This window comes from Hyperolius riggenbachi, chromosome 6, assembly GCF_040937935.1.
Source record: "Hyperolius riggenbachi isolate aHypRig1 chromosome 6, aHypRig1.pri, whole genome shotgun sequence".
NCBI lineage: Eukaryota > Metazoa > Chordata > Amphibia > Anura > Hyperoliidae > Hyperolius > Hyperolius riggenbachi.
The window spans coordinates 24489697-24515390 of NC_090651.1; the positions used below are offsets into that span (position 1 = coordinate 24489697).

Here is a 25694-nt window from a genome sequence, read left to right on the forward strand (position 1 = left end):
AAACTTGAGTAAACATTAAAATGGTACGATGATAAAGCCACAAATGTTGAAACTAAGAAATGTTTTCTGTCAAATATTTTTCTCAGTTTGAGTCTGATGCCAGCAACTTGTTTTCAAACTTACCGGACATTTTACACGCTGTTACTGTATATCTTTTTGGAAACCATTGAATCACACTGCGTGAAAACCTGACCCAGGTTGTATAAGATATAATCCCAGTCTTCTTGTGCCTGAGCTGTACTCTAAAAATCTGCTGCTTTTGATTGGCTGCTGATCACTGACGTGGCCATCCTTAAAGGACCACTATCGCAAACAAAAAGTAGGCAGTTAAAATCTGACAGAACTGACAGATTGTGGGCCAGGCCATCTCCTCATGGGGATTCTCAGGGATTTCTTTGTTTTCAACAGCATTTCCTGAACGGCAGTTGCAAAGTCTGACTGACAAAATAGTGTGCAAGTGAGTAGGGAGGCTGGCTGGTATCTTACTATTTTGGCAGTTAAACTGCTGTTCTGGAAATGCTGCTGAAAACAAAGAAAACTTTGAGAATCCCCTGTGAGGAGATGGACTGGCCCAAAACCTGTCGGTTCTGTCAGATTTGAACTGCCTATTTTTTTTGGGGGGGTCATCCTGAAGTGAAAAAAAAAAGATGATACTCACCTATGGAGAGGGGAGGCTCTGGGAAAGGGGCGTTGCTAGCCCCAAAGATCAGTGGCACGTGCCCCGGATCTATTCTGGTGTGCCCCGGATGTCCCCCAGGCAGAAAACTCACGCTCACATGACCTCAAGTACCTGCACCAAGGCCTGACATTGCACCCAGTACTCACACCTGCACACAGCCTCCACATGGCCCCACACTATCAGCACCAAGCACCCACGTAACCAGTACCCGCACCCAAAGTACCTGCATTCAAAACCCATGTGATGCCCAAAGCCCACACATAGCCAGCACCCAGTACAGCATGTCACCAAGTATTCCAACCATGTCACACCCAGCACCCATATGACATCCAGTACATGCACACAGATCTCACATGCTTAAAAACAAGAAGAGAATCGAGAGCCCAATATGGTGCAGTATTGTCAGGTAAAATGAAGAGTTCAATACAATTTTATGTATATATATACTCACAAACACGGGTTACCAATAGGCAACCACTTTAAATGCAGGTAGGGAGCATTAGGACCTGACCCCACTCAGGTTAAGAAGTCGCTCTCTGTAGATAGTAGATGGGGATGCACCCCTCCACCCAGGGTGGACTAGAAGATCAGCAAAAACTCAGTATACAGAGGCGCCAGAGTAGAGTAAAACGTTTTAAAAACCGCTTAAAAGGAGAGGGGGATGTTAAGGTGGACTCACCTCCCTCTTACAAAAAAAGAAAACTCACTTGAGTCTCAATAAAATAGAATTGTCAAGTAATTTATTCAACTCCACAAATGCAACGCGTTTCGCGGGCGTGACCCCGCTTCTTCAGGCAAAAATGGGAGCACAACTCAGTGGGTCAAGCGCTCAAACTTATTGCTTGACCCACTGAGTTGTGCTCCCATTTTTGCCTGATGCACCCAGCATCTGCATTCAGCACCCACATAACCCCTAGCCAGAAACGAGGAGGGGGGCGTGCAGGGGGGGGAGGGCATTGAGGGGCAACTTTTTTTAAATGTAACACCACCCACTTAAGGAGCCTCTGCACGGCACTGCCCATAGTTATATATATATATGTGTACAGTATGTATCGTGTAGTAGTGTATGTATCGTAGTCTAGGAACAGTTTAGGGGGAAGCCAATTAACTTATCTGCATGTTTTTGGGATGTGGGAGGAAACCAGAGTCCCCGAAGAACAGGAAAACTCCATACAGATAGGGCCCTGGCTGGGATTTGAACTGGGGACCCAGCGCTGCAAGGCGAGAGCGCTAACCACTATACCACCATACTACACATCAGAATCACTTAGCCATGATATGTGTGGCTATAGGGATTCAGGTGTGTGCTGCGGTAAACTGCAGCATGCTGTCCAGAATCGCCCCAGCATGCCCCGGATGGCAGGATATGGTACAAAATAAGCAGCGTTTTCCCATCCGGTCGCGATGCGTGGAAACGATGTGTATACGTGCGTCGTAGAAATGGGCCCTAACGGTACAATTTCCAGATCAATTAATTGTTTGATCTGATCATTGCAATCAATCGGTAACAATTCTTCGGGCCCACCAACAGAGAGGAAAATGATAAGCAATCCTGTCAGACCAAAATAATCGTTCGGAAATTCATATCAAGGTTTGTTTTGTGGTTTGTACAGCGTTACGGAAGATGTTGGCACTATATACAAATTAAAAAAAAATAATAATAATAGTGTGAGAGGCAACAAGTGTTTAATACTTTGAACAAAATTGAATAGGGATGGTCGAAAATGCCATTTTACGCCAATGCCAATTACCGATTTTGACTTTCTGATATCCGATAATCCAAGTAGTGGGTTTTTCTTTTTGTCATTTTTTTGCATTCTTTGATTGGCCAAATACTTCTGAGTTGACTCTGCATTCTCTGACGCAGACGTTATTGAGCACAGTAACGTTATTTATCAATAGTGCCCTACATAAGCCAAACTGCAGAAGTTATTTAACTGCAAAACAGTGAATGGATTTAATGTAACACTGTCAAGTTTAGGGTTAGGCACCACCAGGGGAGATTTAGGGTTAGACACCACCAGGGGAGTGGTTAGGGTTAGGCACCACCAGGGGGGGTCTAGGGATAGGTACAGAGAGGGTTCTGTGTGTTAACACATGGCTACAATTACTAGGTAATGCCCAATGATGTTGATCCAGGGATTTTATCTGATTGCCATCTGATGTCGGGAAGGAATTTTTTTCCCTTTTGGGGCTAATTGGACCATGCCTTGTGAGGGTTTTTTCGCCTTCCTCTGGATCAACAGGGATATGTGAGGGAGCAGGCTGGTGTTGTACTTTATTTTCTGGTTGAACTCGATGGACGTATGTCTTTTTTCAACGAAAATAACTATGTACAGTAACTATGTAACGCAAAATAACAATAAGGCTGTAACGTTAAATAGCGATAAGCGACAAACGGATTAGCGGCAACACTGTGTGCCATTATTCGCAGGCGCCATTTTCAGATGGATCCAAAATTATTGAGTTGCAGTAGTGTGGTATTTTCCGCAGAAATCTGAGTTCCGTTTTCCGATAGGAAATGTGGAAATTTCCATTCTGCGAAATCCAAATGAGCATCCCTAAAGGTAATCTCTCACACTACATGGAATTGGTAAAAAATGGCCAATCAAGATTGGATGTGTGTATGCACCATAAAGTGACCAATGCAGCATTTTTTTTTTCTTTTTAAAAAACGAACCTCCATGTAAGGGAAGTCTGTAATGGTGTGTGCCGCTGGGGGTGAAAGAGTTGGGGGGAGTGCCATAACTTACCTGCGGGGTGCTGCTTCTTTGGCCCCTAGCCGTTAGGGATTCTTCATCTTCTCAAGTTGACTGCAGCTTCTTCCAGCATTTGTAATTTCCCCGGGGTGAGGGGACACGTCTGGCAGCCCTGCTGATCTATTTGGCTGCAGTAGTGTCTGAATATCACCAGAAACACTTGATCTGCTGCATGCTAGTTCAGGGTCTATGGCTAAAAGTATTAGAGGCAGAGGATCAGCAGGGCAGCCAGGCAACTGGTAATAAACTTATGATATAATGATGTGTATGTGTAGTACAGCTAAGAAATAGAACATTAAGTAGCAGAGATATGAGTCTCATATTGTTTCCAGTACAGGAAGAGTTAAAAAACGTCACATATTATCTATGCAAAAGAGCTTCTCTGAGTTCTTCCATCCAACTTGGGTCACTACTGTGCTGTTTCTGAAGCACTTATCTCAAACTGTCTCTCACTGTTTCTTGTTTGTTTAAGATTTTACTGCAGGAAAGTTCAAAGGGTCATTCGCTCTGCAAATACTAGAGAATGATGCAATGTTATAAAAAAAGAAGAAAAAAAAAAGCTATATAACTGAAAATAAAAATATAAGACTTTTCATTGCTACTAATGTTCTATGAATTATCAGTAGTACACATACAATTCATTCTATCATTTTTTTTCACTTCAGTGTCACTTTAAAAGGAAATAAATATGGCAGCCTCCATATCCCTCTCACTTCAGTGGATCCGAGATACACTTTTACTCATTGCATAATTGTGTTCCTTTCATATTGTTTATAGGGCATTCCTTAAGCCAAATCCTTTTTATGTTTGATTTTAATACTCTAATTCCCTATAAACTAAACAAGCCTCGCCCACAGCTCCTTTTGTGCCTTGGCACTGTAGCAAGGGCTTATGGGAGCTCAGTCTGGGCAGGAGGAGGAGGAGGTTACTAGCCAGAGATTTCAGAGGCAGAGGGGAGAAGGGAGGAGGAGAGGGGACTGAATTTACACACAGGCAAGCTGATAGCATCTCCAGCCCTCAGCCTGTGACAATGTGACAAACAGAACATGGCTGCCCTCATTGTATCACAGGAATACATAGTCAACAAACTTTGGAAGCTGTTTGCAGCTAGATATGCTGTGTAAACTATCTAACTTTAGATAAGATATATAGACAAGTTACTCGTTATAGACTAGTTAGTTTTTCATCTCAGATCTGCTTTTTAAAGTGTAACTGTCGGGCATAAAATAAAAAAATCAATTCTTTATTTTTATCGGGTAAACAAGTGTAACGGTCGATCGGTGTAACACAGAGTTAATCTGATTATTGGTGATCTGCAGTACCACCAAAAATGCAGATATATACCTGATTATTGATGATCTGCAGTATCACCGATAATCAGATATATCACTAACCTCTGGATACCTGAGTAATATGAGTGTTTGGTGCCAGGGGCGTAACTAGAAATCACTGGGCCCCCCTGCGAATATTTGGATGGGGCCCCCCCCATAGGTGCCAAATAATCGTAATGGGGCAGCGTTTCACTGTAAATTAATTGTAAAGTGGGCAGCATTTTACCAGACAATCGTAATGTGGGCCAGAAAATCGTAATGTGGGCAGAGTTCACCAGAAAATCATAATGTGGGCCAGAAAATCATAATGTGGGCAGAGTTCACCAGAAAATCGTAATGTGGGCAGCAGTTACCAGAAAATTGTAACGTGGGCAGCAGTCACCAGAAAATTGTAACGTGGGCAGCAGTCACCAGAAAATTGTAACGTGGACAGCATTCACCAGACAATCATAATGTGGGCACTGCGTTCACCAGAATATCGTAATGTGGGTCAGAAAATCGTAATGTGGACAGAGTTCACCAGAAAATCGTAACGTGGACAGCATTCACCAGACAATCGTAACGTGGGCAGTGTTCACCAGAAAATCGTAATGTGGGCCAGAAAATCGTAATGTGGGCAGAGTTCACCAGAAAATCGTAATGTGGGCACCAGTCACCAGAAAATCGTAACGTGATCAGCAGTCACCAGAAAATTGTAACGTGGACAGCATTCACCAGACAATCGTAATGTGGGCAGCGTTCACCAGAATATCGTAATGTGGGACAGAAAATCGTAATGTGGGCAGAGTTCACCAGAAAATCGTAATGTGGGCAGCGTTCACCAGAAAATTGTAACATGGACAGCATTCACCAGACAATCGTAACGTGGGCAGTGTTCACCAGAAAATCGTAATGTGGGCCAGAAAATCGTAATGTGGGCAGCGTTCACCAGAAAATCATAACGTGGACAGCATTCACCAGACAATCGTAACGTGGGCAGTGTTCACCAGAAAATCGTAATGTGGGCCAGAAAATCGTAATGTGGGCAGCGTTCACCAGAAAATCGTAACGTGGACAGCATTCACCAGACAATCGTAACGTGGGCAGTGTTCACCAGAAAATCGTAATGTGGGCCAGAAAATCGTAATGTGGGCAGAGTTCACCAGAAAATCGCAATGTGGGCAGCAGTCACCAGAAAATCGCCATGTGGGCAGCAGTCACCAGAAAATCGCAATGTGTGCAGCAGTCACCAGAAAATCCTAATGTGGGCAGCAGTCACCAGAATATCGTAATATGGGCAGCAGTCACCAGAAAATCCTAATGTGGGCAGCAGTCAGTCACCAGAATATCGTAATGTGGGCAGCAGACACCAGAAAATCCTAATGTGGGCAGCAGTCACCAGAAAATCCTAATGTGGGCAGCAGTCACCAGAAAATCGCAATGTGGGCAGCAGTCACCAGAAAATCGCAATGTGGGCAGTCAGTCACCAGAAGATCGTAATGTGGGCAGCAGTCACCAGAAAATCGCAATGTGGGCAGCAGTCACCAGAAAATCGCAATGTGGGCAGCAGTCACCAGAAAATCGCAATGTGGGCAGTCAGTCACCAGAATATCGTAATGTGGGCAGCAGACACCAGAAAATCGTAATGTGGGCAGCAGACACCAGAAAATCGCAATGTGGGCAGCAGACACAAGAAAATCGCAATGTGGGCAGCAGACACCAGAAAATCGCAATGTGGGCAGCAGTCACCAGAAAATCCTAATGTGGGCAGCAGACACCAGAAAATCGTAATGTGGGCAGCAGACACCAGAAAATCGTAATGTGGGCAGCAGTCAGTCACCAGAATATCGTAATGTGGGCAGCAGACACCAGAAAAAAAATGCCCCTGTAAAAAAACAATTCACTTACCTGTCAGGAGTCTGTCCTGGCCTCTGGTGCGCAGCTCCTCCAGCGACAATCCTCCTATGCACTGCAGCACATCTCCCGCGCTGACAGGCACTGTGCAGGGCTACGGCAAGATGGCTCCCGAAGCCCTGTACTGGAGACACAAATAGTCTCCAGTGCAGGGCTTCTTCGGCAGCCATCTTGCCGTAGCCCTGCTCTGCCTGCCGGAGACTATGCAGGCTGCTGGAGCGGGGCTGCGGGGAATGAACTGGCGCCAGTTGAGCACCTTGCTGGGGGGACCAAAGCAGCGCTCCCCCCGCGCACAGTGAGCGGGCCCCAGAGCAGCCCCGGGCCCCCCTGCGGCTGAGGGGGTCGCATCCCCGGTAGGTGCGCCGGTGTTTGGTGCAACAGTAATACTTTGAGGAGAATACCCGGGGAACAGGTATCAGGGCAGCAGGCAATACTGTCCTGGAGAACAAGTACCTTCCAGTAACCTGGGACTCTCCCGCAGGGAGGAGCCAGGCTAGGGGTAGGAAGGGCCAGAACGTGCGTGACACCAAAGGCAGGATGTCACTGACTGATCTGTGAACTATCTCAGTGAGAAGATAGTTCTCGAGGTCGGACAAGCCAGGTTGGCAACACACGGACAGACAAAGTACAAAGACAGGAGACTGATTCGGTAATCTTAAGGCACGCAAGGTTTGGCAACAGAGTATCAGATATAGCGAGGTACCGAATCAATGATCAGAAGAGTGGTCAGGAAAGCAGAAAGTCATAACAGATAATAAACAATGCCTAGTCATGGGTGTAAGCTCCATGATAATCAACACCCTGGAACTAGTCTGATATATATATATATATATATATATATATATATATATATATATATATATATATATATATAACAGAATGGTAACACAAGTCCCTAGACTTAGGTGTGAGGTCCTTGGTCATCAACACCCTGGAACTAGTCTGAAGTATAACAGAATGGTAATATAGATACTGACAAAAGGTCTGAGTGCTACCACGTAGTGATCGCAACGGCAGACAACCAGTGAATGACCAGCACCCAGTATATATAGTACAGCGCTATCCAGCGCCTCCCCTAAGTGCTGGACCAATGGGAACTGGTTGCAACGTCAGCTGACCGGCTTGGTCAGCTGACTCGCTTCTGGCTGTCATAAAAGTTCTGCCTCTCAGCGCGCGCGCGCGTCCCTCTGAACCTGTGTGGACTATCAGTCCCAGCCACACCAGATATGTGTTGTGAACCACCCGCCGGAAAGCATGCGGCGGTTTCTCCGCGTCTAGCCATACTATCAGATGTAGGCCCACGCTTGCAAACCGCCGCGTTGGACGCGGAATCATCCGCCTTGTTCTGAGCACACGCGGCGGCTTTTCCGCGTTTTCTCACAGTACCCCCCCCCCTGAGGAGTGGACTCCGGACAGCTCCTACCCAGCTTTTCAGGATGTAGGGCGTGGAACTCCCTCTTTAATTCATGCATGCGGCAATCAGGTACCCATGTTCTTTCCTCAATGCCATAACCCTTCCAGTGAACTAAATACTGCACTGAGTTCTGTACAATACGTGAGTCTAAAATCTTTTCCACTTCATACTCAGGTTGGTCATCCACCATCACAGGGGGAGGAGGAGTGGAATCGATATGCACTGCTGGCTTAAGCAGGGATACATGAAACGATCTCACACCACGCATGCTGGCAGGAAGGTCAATGGTATAAGTAACATTGTTGATTTCCCTGGTTACTGGGAAAGGACCCACAAATCTGGGTCAGTGGGTCCCACTTGGGTGAAGGCTGTTTCAAAGCCAAATGACGAGTGGACACCCAGACCAAGTCTCCTGGCCGGAACTTCCACTCTATGGAACGTTTCTTGTCAGCTTGTTCTTTCTGACTCTGAAAAGCCTTCTCTAAATTCTTTTTCACAATTCCCCAAATGTTCTTAAATGACTTTTGCCAAGCCTCCAAAGCTGGAAACGGAGTAGAAGCTACTGGCAATGGGGAGAACCTAGGCAACCTTCCTGTTACCACCTAGAATGGAGAGAATCCAGAAGAAGAGCTTTTCAAATTATTGTGTGCAAATTCTGCAAACGGCAAGAACTTGACCCAATCATTTTGTGCATCCGCAACATAACACCTTAGAAACTGTTCCAGAGATTGATTTATTCTCTCGGTCTGACCATTGGTCTGTGGGTGGTAGCCTGACGAAAATGACAGTTCCATGCCCAACTGATGACAGAATGCCCTCCAAAATTTAGAAACAAATTGGACTCCCCGATCTGACACTATATTTTCCGGAATGCCATGTAGCCGGAAGATATGCAGGATGAAGAGATCGGCCAATTCCTGAGCGGAGGGGAGTCCTTTCAGGGGCACGAAATGGGCCATTTTACTGAATCTGTCGACTACCACCCAAATGACCGACATGCCCTCAGACTTCGGGAGTTCACCCACAAAATCCATGGACAAATGGGTCCATGGTTCACTCGGGGTGGGTAAAGGCTGCAATGTTCCCACAGGTGCCTGACGGGAGGGTTTACTTCTTGCACACACTGCACATTCTCTCACATACTCCTTGCAGTCAGTTGCCAATGAAGGCCACCATGCACACCTAGCAACAAGGTCCTGTGTTCTGGTGGCACCAGGATGTCCAGCATTTTTGTGGGAATGGAACATCTGCAATATCTGGAGGCAAAATGGCAATGGTACAAACATGACCCCTTCAGGCTTTCCTTCAGGGACATCCTGCTGGAAGGGACTTAAAGTTTCAGTCCAGCTCCTCCAGGTCTCTGTGGCTGCCAAAACCACTTTCTGTGGGAGAATAGTCTCTAGGTCTAAGGGGTTTGCTGTCTCTGGTTCAAAACATCTGGATAAAGCATCTGCTTTAATGTTTTTACTACCCGGGGTATATGTAATTATAAATCTGAATCTTGAGAAAAAAAGTGACCACCGAGCCTGTCGGGGACTCAATCTCTTAGCCCCCTTGATGTATTCCAAATTTTTGTGATCAGTGTAAACTGTAATCGTATGTTCTGCTCCTTCTAGCCAATGACGCCATTTTTCAAAGGCCAATTTAATGGCCAGGAGCTCCCTGTTGCCTATATCGTAGTTTTTCTCTGCGGGTGAAAATCTACGGGAAAAATAGGCACATGGGTGTAACATTCCCTGCAACCCAGAACGCTGAGACAGCACAGCCCCTACCCCAACCTCTGAGGCATCTACCTCCACAATAAAGGGATAGGTGATGTCTACGTGTCTCAAAATGGGTGCAGTGCAAAACAATTCCTTCAGGGTGGAGAAAGCAGCATGAGCTTCGGGGGACCAGTGGTTAGTATCTGCCCCTTTCTTAGTAAGGCTGGTGAGGGGTGCGATGACTGTGGAGTACCCCTTTATGAACCTTCTATAGTAATTAGCGAACCCTAAACATCTCTGGAGAGCCTTCAGTCCCACTGGCTGAGGCCACTCCAAAACAGCAGAGACTTTGGCAGGGTCCATAGAAAGACCCGAGGTAGAAATTATGTACCCCAGAAAGGCGACAGATGTTACCTCAAAAATGCATTTCTCCAATTTGGCATATAACATGTTTTGTCTTAGCTTGTGCAGCAAAAACCTGACATGATCCCTATGTTCTGAGAGATTATCTGAGAAGATTAGTATATCGTTCAGATATACAAGGACAAATTTGCCCAAAACCTCTCTGAACACCTCATTAATGAGTTCCTGAAAGACGGCCGGGGCGTTACACAACCCGAAGGGCATCACCAGGTACTCGTAATGCCCATCTGGTGTGTTAAAGGCCGTCTTCCACTCATCGCCCTTTCTGATCCGCACCAGGTTGTATGCACCCCGCAAATCCAATTTTCAAAAAATCTTAGCATTGGTGACCTGAGAAAATAAATCGTCTATCAAAGGTAATGGATAGCGATTTTTTACTGAGATTTTATCAATGCATGGCCGAAGGCCTCCATCTTTTTTCTTTACAAAAAAGAAACCTGCTCCAGCAGGCGACCGGGAAGGGCGAATGAACCCTTTAGCTAAGTTTTCACGGATATATTCCTGCATGGCCAACTTCTTAGGCCCAGATAAATTGTAGAGATGACCTCTAGGGGGCATACAACCAGACCGGAGATCGATAGGACAATCGAAAGGGCGGTGTGGAGGAAGTTTACCGGCTGACTTAGGACAAAACACGTCCGCAAATTCAGAATACTGATCTGGCAATCCCTCCACGTGAATCTTGGTCTCACCCAAGGTTACCTTCGCTAAACAATGATGAAAGCAATGGGAAGACCAGCTTGTTAGTTGTTAGCTGACCAGTAGCCCAATTAATCTGAGGTGAGTGAAGTTGTAACCATGGCATGCCAAGGATGATCGTGGAGGTTGTCATACGTAGCACAAAAAAATGCAAATCTTCTCTATGCAACACCCCAATAGTGATTCCCACCTCTGGAGTCTGTGACAGAGGACTGTTACCCTGCAGAGGGGAATCATCCACTGCAGTAACTTGAATCGGTGGTTTAACCGGGATGAGCGGAATTCCCAATTTCTTAGCAAATTCGTAATCCATAAAATTAGCCGCTGAACCTGAGTCAATGAAGGCTTCAGTGACTTCTGACCTATCTTCCCACGAAATAGTACAAGGAAGAAGCAAACGTTTTTCATCTAGCGGTAAAAATTGTACGCCTAGGGTATTACCCCCAACTACACCTAGGCAGTAGCGTTTCCCGATTTCTTAGGGCAATTCTGCACTCTATGACCCTCCTCTGCACAATACAAACAAAGCTGCTCTGATATTCTGCATTTCCGCTCCAACTGAGACAACTTAGACCGACCAATCTGCATTGGCTCAGGGGGAGGTGACGCGGGGAGAAGTGGAGTTACTGGAGGCACAGCATGGGACACCATTCTCACGTGGTTTTTACCCCGGGTCTGCCTCTGATAGCGCAGCCGGCGATCTATCCTGATGGCCGATGAAATGGCCTCATCGATGGATTTGGGTTCAGGCTGACTTAACATAAGATCAGAGACCTCGTCAGACAACCCTGATAAAAAACAATCTAACAGGGCAAAAGTATCCCACCTGGCCGATACCGACCATCTCCTAAATTCAGCAGCATAATCTTCAACCGGACCCTTGCCTTGACGCAAAAGTTTGAGCTTCCGCTCAGAAGTCGAGGCAATGTCTGGGTCGTCGTAAATTACAGCCATAGCTTTAAAAAATTCTTCTACAGAGGCCAGGGCCGGGTGACCAATGGGAAGACTGTACGCCCAGGTCTGGGAATCGCCAGATAACAAAGTTTTGATAAATGTAACCCTTTGGGCCATAGTGCCTGAGGACTTAGGTCTTAACTCACAGTATGATAACACTCTACTTCTAAAATTTCGGAAGTCAGATCTGTGACCAGAAAATCTTTCGGGTACAGGCATACGTATGTCTGTGCTAGGAGGGGATCGCACTTCATCCACAGCCATCTGGAGGGTTTGTACGGATCCAGACAGGGCATCTATTAACGTCTGGTGGCTACCCAGCACTTGGTTGATGTTATCCACCGAAGTGGTAAGTGTGCCCAGACGTCTGAGTGCGTCCATTTGTGTTTGGTCTGCTGTTCTGTAACGATCGGTGTAACACAGAGAGAATCTGATTATTGGTGATCTGCAGTATCACTAAAAATGCAGATATATACCTGATTATTGATAATCTGCAGTATCACCGATAATCAGATATATCACTAACCTCTGGATACCTGAGTAATATGAGTGTTTGGTGCAACAGTAATACTTTGAGGAGAATACCTGGGGAACAGGTATCAGGGCAGCAGGTAATACTGTCCTGGAGAACAAGTACCTTCCAGTAACCTGGGACTCTCCCGCAGGGAGGAGCCAGGCTAGGGGTAGGAAGGGCCAGAACGTGCGTGACACCAAAGGCAGGATGTCACTGACTGATCTGTGAACTATCTCAGTGAGAAGATAGTTCTCGAGGTCGGACAAGCCAGGTTGGCAACACACGGACAGACAAAGTACAAAGACAGGAGACTGATTCGGTAATCTTAAGGCACGCAAGGTTTGGCAACAGAGTATCAGATATAGCGAGGTACCGAATCAGTGATCAGAAGAGTGGTCAGGAAAACATAAAGTCATAACAGATAATAAACAATGCCTAGTCTTGGGTGTAAGCTCCGTGATAATCAACACCCTGGAACTAGTCTGATATATATATATATAACAGAATGGTAACACAAGTCCCTAGACTTAGGTGTGAGGTCCTTGATCATCAACACCCTGGAACTAGTCTGAGGTATAACAGAATGGTATTACAGATTCCTAGGCTTGGGTGTGAGGTCCTTGATCATCAACACCCTGGAACTAGTCTGAAGTATAACAGAATTGTAATACAGATACTGACAAAGGGTCTGAGTGCTACCACGTAGTGATCGCAACGGCAGACAACCAGTGAATGACCAGCACCCAGTATATATAGTACAGCACTATCCAGCGCCTCCCCGAAGTGCTGGACCAATGGGAACTGGTTGCAACGTCAGCTGACCGGCTTGGTCAGCTGACTCGCTTCTGGCTGTCATAAAAGTTCTGCCTCTCAGCGCGCGCGCGCGTCCTTCTGAACCTGTGTGGACTATCAGTCCCAGCCACACCAGACATGTGTTGTGAACCACCCGCCGCGCTGGACGCGGAACCAGCCGCACTGCTATCAAAGCATGCGGCGGTTTCTCCGCGTCTAGCCATACTATCAGATGTAGGCCCACGCTTGCAAATCGCCGCGTTGGACACGGAATCAGCCGCCTTGTTCTGAGCACACGCGGCGGCTTTTCCACGTTTTCTCACAACAAGTAATTAGGATGCTAACCAGGCAATCTAAAAGTTAAAATCTCCATTACTTTTCTTGTTGATGAATGATCATTCCCCAGTTTACCTGACTCTTATTTGGTACACACAAACTTTGGTACACAAAAAGGAAGTTGCAGGGCATGCTGGCAGTGGCGGCGCTACACTGGGGCTTGCCGGGGCTGAAGCCCCAGCAGAGAAACTGTAAGCCCCTCGGAAAGCCCCCCCTGAATTAAAGGCCGACTCTAGCGTGGGGCGAGACATTCATCATTCTCTCACCTCAGGGAATGATAACGGGGGGGGGGGGTACTTTTACGCACGGCGCCGTTCGGGAGATACAGCTATAGTTTCCGGGCTGAAGCAGACACTAGAGCTTCAGCCGCCTGGCCCACTTCTGTCTCCTCCTCAGCAATACCGCTCTGCACGCACTGAATCAGGAAGTAGTGCAGAGCTGTATTGCTGAGGAGGAGACAGGAGTGGACCAGGCGGCTGGAGCTCTAGTGTCAGTCTGCTTCAGCCCGGAGACTATAGCTGTATCTCCCGCTCGGCGCTGTGCATAAAAGGACCTCCCGTACGCTGAGGTGAGGGAATGATGGAGCTCCCCTCCCAGCCTCTGCAAATAGTCCCCCCACCCTCCTGACCAGTTAGAACTTTATGTTTATCGGCCGATTGGCATGCATAGGCTTTGGCTGGGCGGCAAATGCGGTCTTAGGTCCTCACAATGACAGTGGGAATAATGCTTAAGTAGTCCATGTGCCAGACATGTTGTTTTTAGGATGTTTTAAACAAGTTTGTGAATCACTTTTTGTATGACAATTTTGCAAGTTATAATTAAAATTAATTAAGCACATGTAGACATACTGGTTTTCTATTTGGTAGAGAACTTTATGTGCATTTACTGGGGTAACGCTGTCTTACGTGCATTTACTGGGGTAATGCTGTCTTACGTGCATTTACTGGGGAAACGCTGTCTGTCATTATGAGCATTAACTGGTGAAAAGCTGTCTCCTATGTGCATTTACTGGGGTAACGCTGTCTGTCATTATGAGCATTAACTGGTGAAAAGCTGTCTCTTATGTGCATTTACTGGGGTAACGCTGTCACTTATGTGCATTTACTGGGATAACGTTGTCTGTCGTTATGAGCATTAACTGGTGAAAAGCTGTCTCTTATGCGCATTTACTGGTGAAAAGCTGATGTGCATGTACTTCATATTTTTTTTAATGTAACTACATTAGCTGGTGCATTTACATTACAGTTAGCCCCACCCACATGATGTCATGACCACGCCCATTTTATCGCCGCGGCACGCTTCGCGCGCCGCAGATTCCCCCCTGTAAGCCCCACCTGCCAGCCCTTGTGCCCCCTTTGAGCCTCCCCAAAAACCTGAAGCTGGAGCCGCCACTGCATGCTGGGTTGTCATCTTTTGCTTCTCTACTTCTACTTCTCTACTAGAGAAGGGAAAAAAGGACAACCCAGCATGCCCTGCAACTTCCTTTTTGTGTACCAAATAAGAGTCAGGTAAACTGGGGTATTATTATTCATCAACAAGAAAAGTAATAGTGATTTTAACTCTTGGATTGCCTGGTTAGTATCCGTATTACTTGTTTACCAGATAAAAATAAAGAATTGATTTTGTATTTTATGCCCAACAGTTTTAAGTATTTAGGTACAGGTTGAATTGCAGCGTGGAACTTGATCTGAGGGATTACAGTGTGTGATCACAGTGAGCATGAGAAATGGCTATTATTCATTCTCCGTTTCTGGCCCCTGCCTCCTGAGCAACAGTCACTCCTCCAGCCTCCTCCACTGTGAGACAAAGAATGTGCTCAGTCCCAGCCCTGGCCATTCATCCCCAGCCTCCAGCTACATCTGATAGGCCAGAGCTGCAGCACACCAGCAAGCCAAGCAGCTGCCTCCTTCCCCATTGCAGCTGGGAGATCTGAACATGGGTTTATCTGCTATGCTTTCCTCTGTCTTGTCACTGCATGTCACAGATCTGTGCTATTGGGGGGCCAGGCTATGTGTGCTGGTCCTGCTGTATAAAGCCACTCAGCTGTTCCTGCGATGGCGAAGTCTGGAGGCAGCATTCAAGCCCTTCCCAGGTCCTCTGTGTCACTGGCTGTTTGGCAATGCTCGAGAGGTAAGGTTGATCTTTGTCACACGGCGGCGCTTCAGTATACACCTGCCATCCGACAATGCAATGGTGCAATGTTCTAATACTGTCTCCAAGCACAACCTGATCATGTTATGATCATTGATAGAGTGAGAGGTACGTACGATAAAGTATACTGTAACTAAAAGGTAAATAGTTCGGTAGAGGGAATAGTCTGGATGGTCCAGAGAGGCCTCCCTGATCTTCCTATGTCTATCTTTTGCTGCACTGGGACCCACAAAACAATATTCAACATTAAAGTTGCTCACAAGCTGCGCTCCCCCGAACTTCTCCCCCTCCCCGCCATACTAGCATGGTCCCACTGTGCAGCAGGTGTGAAGTACGGCCCATACCAGGCTCGGATTTACATCACAGGAGCCTATAGGCACACATGTCCTGGCACTTTACCCTAGACTCCATGAACCTACAAACCCCCACCAAACTGCACAAGTATTCTGTCTGGCTCAGTCACTTCTCCCTTACTTCCCTTGCCCATGCATGGCTTTTGGTCTCTACTAGACGGGACCCAGCAGAAAACCTGGCGCTAGTCTTGCTTAGGGGATCCAGCAGGAAACCTCATAGGGAACAGTTCTCCCATCACAGCAGCCTCTACAGCAAGAAGCGTTGTGATTGCTGAAATACGATAACAGAGGCGCCAAGTAGAATAAAATTCGTTAAAATTGTTAAAAAGGGGGAAGTGGGTGGACTCACCTCCCTTCTGAAAAAAAGTCCGGACAATGGACAGGTTACTTACAGTCTAAAGTAACATTTATTAGTAACTCCAAAAGTGCAACGCGTTTCACGGGTAACAGTCCCGCTTCTTCAGGCAAACGATTTTTGGAGGGTGCTGGGGAAGGGAAACAAAAGGGAAAAAAGGGGATTGCCAGAGGAACGCAAATACCAGGCACCCCGAAGGTGCACCACAAGTCTACAGCAATAAAATGTGCAATTATGCATTTAACAGCAAGATATGCATACAAAACAGACTGAGAACGTTTGCAAGTAGCATGAATAAAGTGACAGTGCACATTAATGCATAATTGCACATTTTATTGCTGTAGACTTGTGATGCACCTTCGTGTGCCTGGTATTTGCGTTCCTCTGGCAATCCCCTTTTTTTTCCTTTTGTTTCCCTTCCCCAGCACCCTCCAAAAATCGTTTGCCTGAAGAAGCGGGACTGTTACCCGTAAAACGTGTTGCACCTTTGGAGTTACTAATAAATGTTACTTTAGACTGTAAGTAACCTGTCCATTGTCCGGCCTTTTTTTCAGAAGGGACGTGAGTCCACCCACTTCCCCCTTTTTAACAATTTTAACTAATTTTATTCTACTTGGCGCCTCTGTTATCGTATTTCAATATTATCTAGTCCACCCTTGGTGGAGGGGTGTATCCCCATTTTCTCCTATCTACAGAGAGTGACTTTTTAAACCTGAGCGGGGTCAGGTTACAATTCTCCCCGCCGGCCCATCCAGTGGTTGCCTTTGTGGCGACCCGTCCTTGTGAGTATAATCATCACATTTATTAACAACAGATCTCTCCATATTAACATACTGCACCATATTGGGCTCTCGGTTTCTCCCCCATTTTTCAAGCTTTAGTTCTGATTGTTGGAATAATGTGGGCGTAGTTTACTACAACCTATCTGTAACCCAGCAGTTAGAGAGGGTGCCGTCCACCCAATCACGTTAGTGAAATGTCCCTATTAGATTTTCGATACGTTTTAGTAAACTATGCCCATACTGATTGCAGCTTCCTGCTGTAGAGAGTGCTGTGATTGGATGGATTCCCTATGAGATTTCCTGCTGGACTCCCTCTTCTAGGCTAGCTCCCGTCTTTTTGCTCTGTGCACAAGCATCTCCATGCTACTTCCCTGCTCTAAAACCTTATTATCGCATGTCACATGTCCCTTCAGGTATGTTTTAATCTTGCCAAACACTCTGATCAACATCTGTTCAGAGGGGGATCGACCATTGCCACACACTGCACTTCGAGTTTTAAAGGGAAGGTCCGAGCTATTAAAAAAAAATGAAATCTACTTACCTGGGGCTTCCTCCATCCCCTAGCAGCTGATCTGTCCCACGCTGCAGATCCACTCTCAGCCGTTGTCTCCCGGTGCTGAGGACGACTTCGCCAGGCTGTCCTCTACTGCGCCTGCGCGAGCACTTCTGTCAATCAAGTCCACGTGGCCTGCGCAGTACACTTTGGACAACGTGGATTTGATCGACAGCAGCGCTTGCGCAGGCGCAGTAGAGGACAGCCTAGCGAGTGGCAAGGCGTCGTTGGGTCCGAGAGCCAGCGGCAGAGAGTGGAGCTGCGGCGTGGGATAGATCAGCTGCAAGGGGCTGGAGGAAGCCCCGAGTAGAGTTGGGCCGAACGGTTCGCCTGCGAACTGTTCCATGCGAACTTCAGTGGTTCGCGTTCGCGTCCCGCAGGCGAACCTTTGCGGAAGTTCGGTTCGCCCCATAATGCACATGGAGGGTCAACTTTGACCCTCTACATCACAGTCAGCAGGCCCAGTGTAGCCAATTAGGCTACACTAGCCCCTGGAGCCCCACCCCCCCCTTATATAAGGCAGGCAGCGGCGGCCATTACGGTCACTCGTGTGCTGCCTGCGTTAGTGAGAGTAGGGCGAGCTGCTGCAGACTGTCTCTCAGGGAAAGATTAGTTAGGCTTAACTTGTTCCTGCCTGGCTGCATACCTGTTCTGTGAACCCACCACTGCATACCTGTGCTGTGAACCCACCACTGCATACCTGTGCTGTGAACCCACCACTGCATACCTGTGCTGTGAACCCACCACTGCATACCTGTGCTGTGAACCCACCACTGCATACCTGTGCTGTGAACCCACCACTGCATACCTGTTCAGTGAACCTGCCACTGCATACCTGTTCTGTTCAGTGGACCCGCCACTGTATACCTGTTCATTGAACCCACCACTGCATACCTGTGCTGTGAACCCACCACTGCATACCTGTTCTGTGAACCCACCACTGCATACCTGTTCAGTGAACCCGCCACTGCATACCTGTTCTGTTCAGTGGACCCGCCACTGTATACCTGTTCAGTGAACCCGCCACTGCATACCTGTTCTGTTCAGTGGACCCGCCACTGTATACCTGTTCAGTGAACCCACCACTGCATACCTGTGCTGTGAACCCACCACTGCATACCTGTTCTGTGAACCCACCACTGCATACCTGTTCAGTGAACCCGCCACTGCATACCTGTTCTGTTCAGTGGACCCGCCACTGTATACCTGTTCAGTGAACCCGCCACTGCATACCTGTTCTGTTCAGTGGACCCGCCACTGTATACCTGTTCAGTGAACCCGCCACTGCATACCTGTTGTGTTCAGTGAACCTGCCACTGCATACCTGTTCTGTGAACCCGCCACTGTATACCTGTTCTGTTTAGTGAACCCGCCACTGTATACCTGTTCTGTTTAGTGAACCCGCCACTGCATACCTGTTCTGTTCAGTGGACCCGCCACTGTATACCTGTTCAGTGAACCCGCCACTGCATACCTGTTGTGTTCAGTGAACCTGACACTGCATACCTGTTCTGTGAACCCGCCACTGTATACCTGTTCTGTTTAGTGAACCCGCCACTGTATACCTTTTCTGTTTAGTGAACCCGCCACTGCATACCTGTTCTGTTCAGTGGACCCGCCACTGTATACCTGTTCAGTGAACCCGCCACTGCATACCTGTTGTGTTCAGTGAACCTGCCACTGCATACCTGTTCTGTGAACCCGCCACTGTATACCTGTTCTGTTTAGTGAACCCGCCACTGTATACCTTTTCTGTTTAGTGAACCCGCCACTGCATACCTGTTCTGTTCAGTGGACCCGCCACTGTATACCTGTTCAGTGAACCCGCCACTGCATACCTGTTGTGTTCAGTGAACCTGCCACTGCATACCTGTTCTGTGAACCCGCCACTGTATACCTGTTCTGTTTAGTGAACCCGCCACTGTATACCTGTTCTGTTTAGTGAACCCGCCACTGTATACCTGTTCTGTTTAGTGAACCCGCCACTGCATACCTGTTCTGTTCAGTGGACCCGCCACTGTATACCTGTTCAGTGAACCCGCCACTGCATACCTGTTGTGTTCAGTGAACCTGCCACTGCATACCTGTTCTGTGAACCCGCCACTGTATACCTGTTCTGTTTAGTGAACCCGCCACTGTATACCTTTTCTGTTTAGTGAACCCGCCACTGCATACCTGTTCTGTTCAGTGGACCCGCCACTGTATACCTGTTCAGTGAACCCGCCACTGCATACCTGTTGTGTTCAGTGAACCTGCCACTGTATACCTGTTCTGTGAACCCGCCACTGTATACCTGTTCTGTTTAGTGAACCCGCCACTGTATACCTGTTCTGTTTAGTGAACCCGCCACTGCATACCTGTTCTGTTCAGTGGACCCACCACTGTATACCTGTTCAGTGAACCCGCCACTGCATACCTGTTGTGTTCAGTGAACCTGCCACTGCATACCTGTTCTGTGAACCCGCCACTGTATACCTGTTCTGTTTAGTGAACCCACCGCATCAGTGCGCATACCTGTGCAGTTAAGTGAACCCACCTACCTACGTGAGTGCACGCAGTGTGATATACCACTCCGTGCATACCCGATATGGACAAAACAGGTAGAGGAAGAGGTAGTGCCAGAGCCAGAGGAAGGCCACCCGGCAGGTCTGCGCGAGGTCGTGTAAATGTAATTTCGTGTGGACCTGGCCCACAGTACAGTGCTCGGAAGAAGGCACGTCCCATCACCTCCCAAGATTGTCAGGACGTGGTTGAGTATTTAGCGACACAGAACACCTCATCTTGCTCAGCCACCAGCGCTACTACTAGCACCACTTCTGCTGCATTTGACACTTCGCAAGAATTATTTAGTGTTGAAATCACTGATGCACAGCCATTGTTGTTACAGCCAGATGAATTTTCACCAGGCAATATGTCTGAGTTATGCGGCAACACTATGGATGTAACGTGTCAGGAGGATGAAGGACCTACTGATGGTGCAAGTTTGGATTTGTCTGAGGCAAGCGAAGCTGGGCAGGATGACTACGATGATGACGGTAATAGGGATCCTCTGTATGTTCCCAATAGAGGAGATGAAGAGGGGGACAGTTCAGAGGGGGAGTCAGAGAGTAGTAGGAGGAGAGAAGTTGCTGAAAGAAGCTGGGGCAGCTCTTCGTCAGAAACAGCTGGTGGCAGAGTCCGGCACCATGTATCGCCACCTATGTACAGCCAGCCAACTTGCCCTTCAGCATCAGCTGCTGAGGTCCCCATAGTGCCCACATCCCAGGGTGGCTCAGCGGTGTGGAAATTTTTTAATGTGTGTGCCTCAGATCGGACCAAAGCCATCTGTTCGCTCTGCCAACAAAAATTGAGCCGTGGAAAGGCCAACACTCACGTAGGGACAAGTGCCTTACGAAGGCACCTGGAGAAAAGGCACAAACAGCAATGGGATGGCCACCTGAGCAAAAGCAGCAGCAGCACACAAAAGCAAAGCCACCCTCCTTCTCCTCTTCCTCCTCCATCAGGTGCATTATCTGCTTCTGCCGCTTTCTCCCTTCCACCTTCACAGGCACCCTCCTCCACTCCGCCTCTGCCCTTGAGCGGTTCCTGCTCCTCTGCCCACAGCAGCAGTCAGGTGTCCGTGAAGGAAATGTTTGAGCGGAAGAAGCCAATTTCGGCCAGTCACCTCCTTGCCCGGCGTCTGACAGCTGGCGTGGCGGAACTGTTAGCTCGGCAGCTGTTACCATACCGGCTGGTGGACTCTGAGGCCTTCCGTAAATTTGTGGCCATCGGAACACCGCAGTGGAAGATGCCAGGCCGCACTTATTTTTCGAGAAAGGCCATACCCCAACTGCACCGTGAAGTTGAGAGGCAAGTGGTGTCATCTCTTGCGAAGAGCGTTGGGTCAAGGGTACACCTGACCACGGATGCCTGGTCTGCCAAGCACGGGCAGGGCCGCTACATTACCTACACAGCCCATTGGGTGAACCTGGTGGTGAACGATGGCAAGCAGGGCGCAGCGGACCAAATTGTGACACCTCCACGGCTTGCAGGCAGGCCTCCTGCCACCTCCTCTCCTCCTGCTACATGCTCTTCGCTGTCCTCCTCCTCCTTGGCTGAGTGGCAGTTCTCCTCTCCAGCTACACAGCCCCAGCTCCGCAGGGCCTATGCTGCATGCCAGGTACGACGCTGTCACGCCATCTTAGACATGTCTTGTCTCAAAGCGGAGAGTCACACTGGAGCAGCTCTCCTGGCTGCTCTTAACAAACAGGTGGATGAGTGGCTGACCCCGCACCACCTGGAGATAGGCAACGTGGTGTGCGACAACGGCAGCAATCTGCTTGCCACTTTGCATATGGGGAAGCTGACACACATACCCTGCATGGCACATGTCATGAATCTAGTGGTTCAAAGATTTGTGGCAAAGTACCCTGGCTTAGCGAATGTCCTGAAGCAGGCCAGGAAGTTCTGTGGGCATTTGAGGCGGTCTTACACAGCCATGGCACGCTTTGCGGAAATTCAGCGCAAAAACAACATGCCGGTGAGACGCCTCATTTGCGATAGCCCGACTCGCTGGAACTCGACCCTGCTCATGTTCTCCCGCCTTCTAGAACAGAAGAAAGCCGTGACCCACTACCTCTACAACTACAGTAGAATGAAACAGTCTGGGAAGATGGGGATGTTCTGGCCCGACAACTGGACACTGATGGAAAATGCATGCAGGCTCATGCGGCCGTTTGAGGAGGTGACCAACCTGGTGAGCCGCAGTGAGGGCACCATCAGCGACTTAATTCCCTACGCTTACTTCTTGGAGCGTGCTGTGCGTAGAGTGGCGGATGAAGCTGTGAATGAGCGTGACCTGGAACCGTTACGGCAGGAACAGGCATGGGACCAATTTTCATCAGACCCAGCTGTTTCCTCAACACCTGCGGCAGCACAGAGGGGGGAGGAGGAGGAAGAAGAGAAGTCATGTGCAGAAGACGAGTCAGACTCAGAGGATGATGAGCAAGGTGTTTCTTTGGGGGAGGAGGAGGAGGAGGGGACAGCGGCAGGAGAACAACCTCAGCAGGCATCGCAAGGGGCTTGTGCTGCTCAACCTTCCCGTGGTATTGTTCGCGGCTGGGGGGAGGAGGTTGACTTACCTGACGTCACTGAGGAAGAGCAAGAGGAGATGGAGGGTACTGGATCCGACTTTGTGCAGATGTCGTCTTTTATGCTGTCCTGCCTGTTGAGGGACCCCCGTATAAAAAACCTCAAGGGGAATGAGCTGTACTGGGTGGCCACACTACTAGACCCTCGGTACAGGCACAAAGTGGCGGACCTGTTACCAACTCACCGGAAGGTGGAAAGGATGCAGCACATGCAGAACCAGCTGTCAACTATGCTTTACAATGCCTTTAAGGGTGATGTGACAGCACAACGCCAGCAAGGTACCACTGCCACTAATCCTCCTCCCGTGTCCACGCAGTCAAAGACAGGACGCTCCAGCGATCTCATGGTGATGTCGGACATGCGGACGTTCTTTAGTCCAACGCCTCGCCGTAGCCCTTCTGGATCCACCCTCCACCAACGCCTGGAACGGCAGGTAGCCGACTACCTGGCCTTAAGTGTGGATGTAGACACTGCTGTGAACAGCGATGAGGAACCCTTGAACTACTGGGTGCGCAGGCTTGACCTGTGGCCAGAACTGTCCCAATTTGCCATCCAACTTCTCTCCTGCCCTGCCGCAAGCGTCCTGTCAGAAAGGACCTTCAGCGCAGCTGGAGGCATTGTCACAGAGAAGAGAAGTCGCCTAAGTCACAAAAGTGTTAAGTACCTCACCTTTATCAAAATGAATGAGGCATGGATCCCGGAGGGCTGCTGCCCGCCCCAAGACTAAGTCAGTCCCCGCACACACAGCATCTCTGCCTGCACGCCGTGTGACTGGCTGCCTGGCCTGCCCCAAGAAGACTAAGTCGCTCCCAGTCCCTCCACACAGCATGTCTGCCTGCAGGCCGCTTGACTACCTTCTCCGCCACCACCAACAGGGTCCGGGACTCCAGGCGGACTGCTGAATTTTTTAGGCCGCTGCTAGCAGCGGCCGCTGTAATAATTTTTCTGGTGCGTGTACATGACTGCCTAATTTTTCTGGCTGCACTGCGGGCAGCTGCAACAACAAAAGAAAAGGCATGTACATGCGCCCATTCCCCTTCGTGATCATTACCTTGCCGTGGTGAAGGGGCTTGCGTATCACAATGAAGCAATGACCGGCGCCTAGATGAGTGTCTCGGGGGGCACACCCACGATAATAAGGTCGTTGCCTCATTGTGGTCAGACCAAATTTGATCAGCTGGACAGTCACTGTTCTGTCATTCAGCTACATCAGCCAGGCGACCATATGGGCTGTAAAGCCACCAAAACCTGCACTCTCGCCATGGTGCGCACCAGTCCAGCACGGCCGTCACTACACAAACAGCTGTTTGCGCTGCGTTACACGGTGAGTTTGGTGTGTCAGTGTGAAGCAGTACCTTAATTACACTACCTGATTGATGTATACACATGCAAGATGTTTGAAAGCACTTTAGGCCTGTCATTTAGCATTCAATGTGATTTCTGCCCTTAAAACGCTGCTTTGCGTCAAATCCAGATTTTTCCCGGGGACTTTTGGCATGTATCCCACTCCGCCATGCCCCCCTCCAGGTGTTAGACCCCTTGAAACATCTTTTCCATCACTTTTGTGGCCAGCATAATTATTTTTTTTTTTCAAAGTTCGCATCCCCATTGAAGTCTATTGCGGTTCGCGAACTTTAACGCGAACCGAACCTTCCGCGGAAGTTCGCGAACCAGGTTCGCGAACCTAAAATCGGAGGTTCGGCCCAACTCTAGCCCCGAGTAAGTAGATTTACACGTAATCAGTTGGTATGTGTAGTGTGTGTTGGTGTGTGTTTTTTCCATAGCAGTGCATTGGGAAGAAGATTTCAGTTAAAACGCGTTAAGTGTGAATGGTGCCCTAGGAAAACATGGGCATTACTTTGAAAATCAGTTTTCCTTCAGTTATAACTGAGAGCAACTGATTAAGTGTAAAAGGACCCTCACTCTCCTCTCCAGCTGGCTGCTCCTTCCTCTGTGCTGCCTTCATGTCCCACCGGTACCCATAGTCACCCAGCGGGCCCTGATACCTGAAGGAGTAGGTGCATTCGCATCACTTCTTCCACAATCTTAGATCAAATGGATTTACTAACTAGGGATGATCATGCAAATAATGTCTCCTTACAGTCAAATTCCATGTAAATGTCATGCAGATTGAAGTAGGACCAATAAAAATTTGACAGGAAGTAATTCTGATTGGTCCAGTTTCAAACTGCATATAATGTACATGAAATTTGAATGTGAGGAGAAATGATATGCATCACATTGATCATCCCTACTAATAACTTGGTCAACCCCCAGAGTCCAGCTCAAAACCTTTGGAGCCAGAGTCTTCTGTCATGCTTCCCCTAAACTTTGGAACTCCCTGCCACACCCAATCAGGACATCTCCATCCCTGCCTGGAAACATTTAAAGAGGAACTCCAGTGAAAATAATGTAATAAAAAAGTGCTTCATTTTTATAAGTTGTTATAACTTGTGGGGCTGTCCTCTGGAATCAAATGTAGCTGGCAGCTAAGCATCCATTATTTTCTGCTGTGCCATTTAAAAAATTCTTGTCTCTTAAATGCAGTTTTTAGAAATCGGAAAAGATCTGGACCGTGTCTTGCAGTATGCGCAGGACTATACCTACGGATTCCCGCTGTGGCTGGGCAAATTCTACGCGTCGCTGCTGATCACTCACCCTGATTATGCAAAAGCCATCCTGGCCAGACAGGGTAAGAGGCTTGTGACATCTGGTCCATGTTTGTGAAATAATTAAAAGGATACCAGAGCTCAAAAGTTTCTGGATCCCGGAGGGTAAAGAGGATGGGGGAGGTCTCATTTCGATCCAGAGTCTTCCCCCTCCTGAGGTGAGCTGTTTTTTGAAATGTTTTTTGTTTTGTTTTGTTTTTTACA

At 48.2% G+C, this 25694-nt stretch overlaps 1 protein-coding gene across 2 annotated transcripts in view; it reads left to right on the forward strand.

Moving 5' to 3' along the window:
* The first annotated feature begins 15393 nt into the window (after positions 1–15393).
* Positions 15394–25694, forward strand: part of LOC137520734 (cytochrome P450 4A12A-like) — a 51285-nt gene continuing 40984 nt past the window's right edge. Inside the window, exons 1-2 of one of the 2 annotated variants that reach the window (XM_068239032.1) lie at positions 15394–15627; positions 25369–25513. In XM_068239032.1, coding sequence (XP_068095133.1) covers positions 15433–15627; positions 25369–25513 — 340 coding nt within the window. In that variant the 5' untranslated portion in view covers positions 15394–15432. The remainder of the gene's footprint in view (positions 15628–25368; positions 25514–25694) is intronic. The other variant, XM_068239033.1, reaches the window with a different exon arrangement.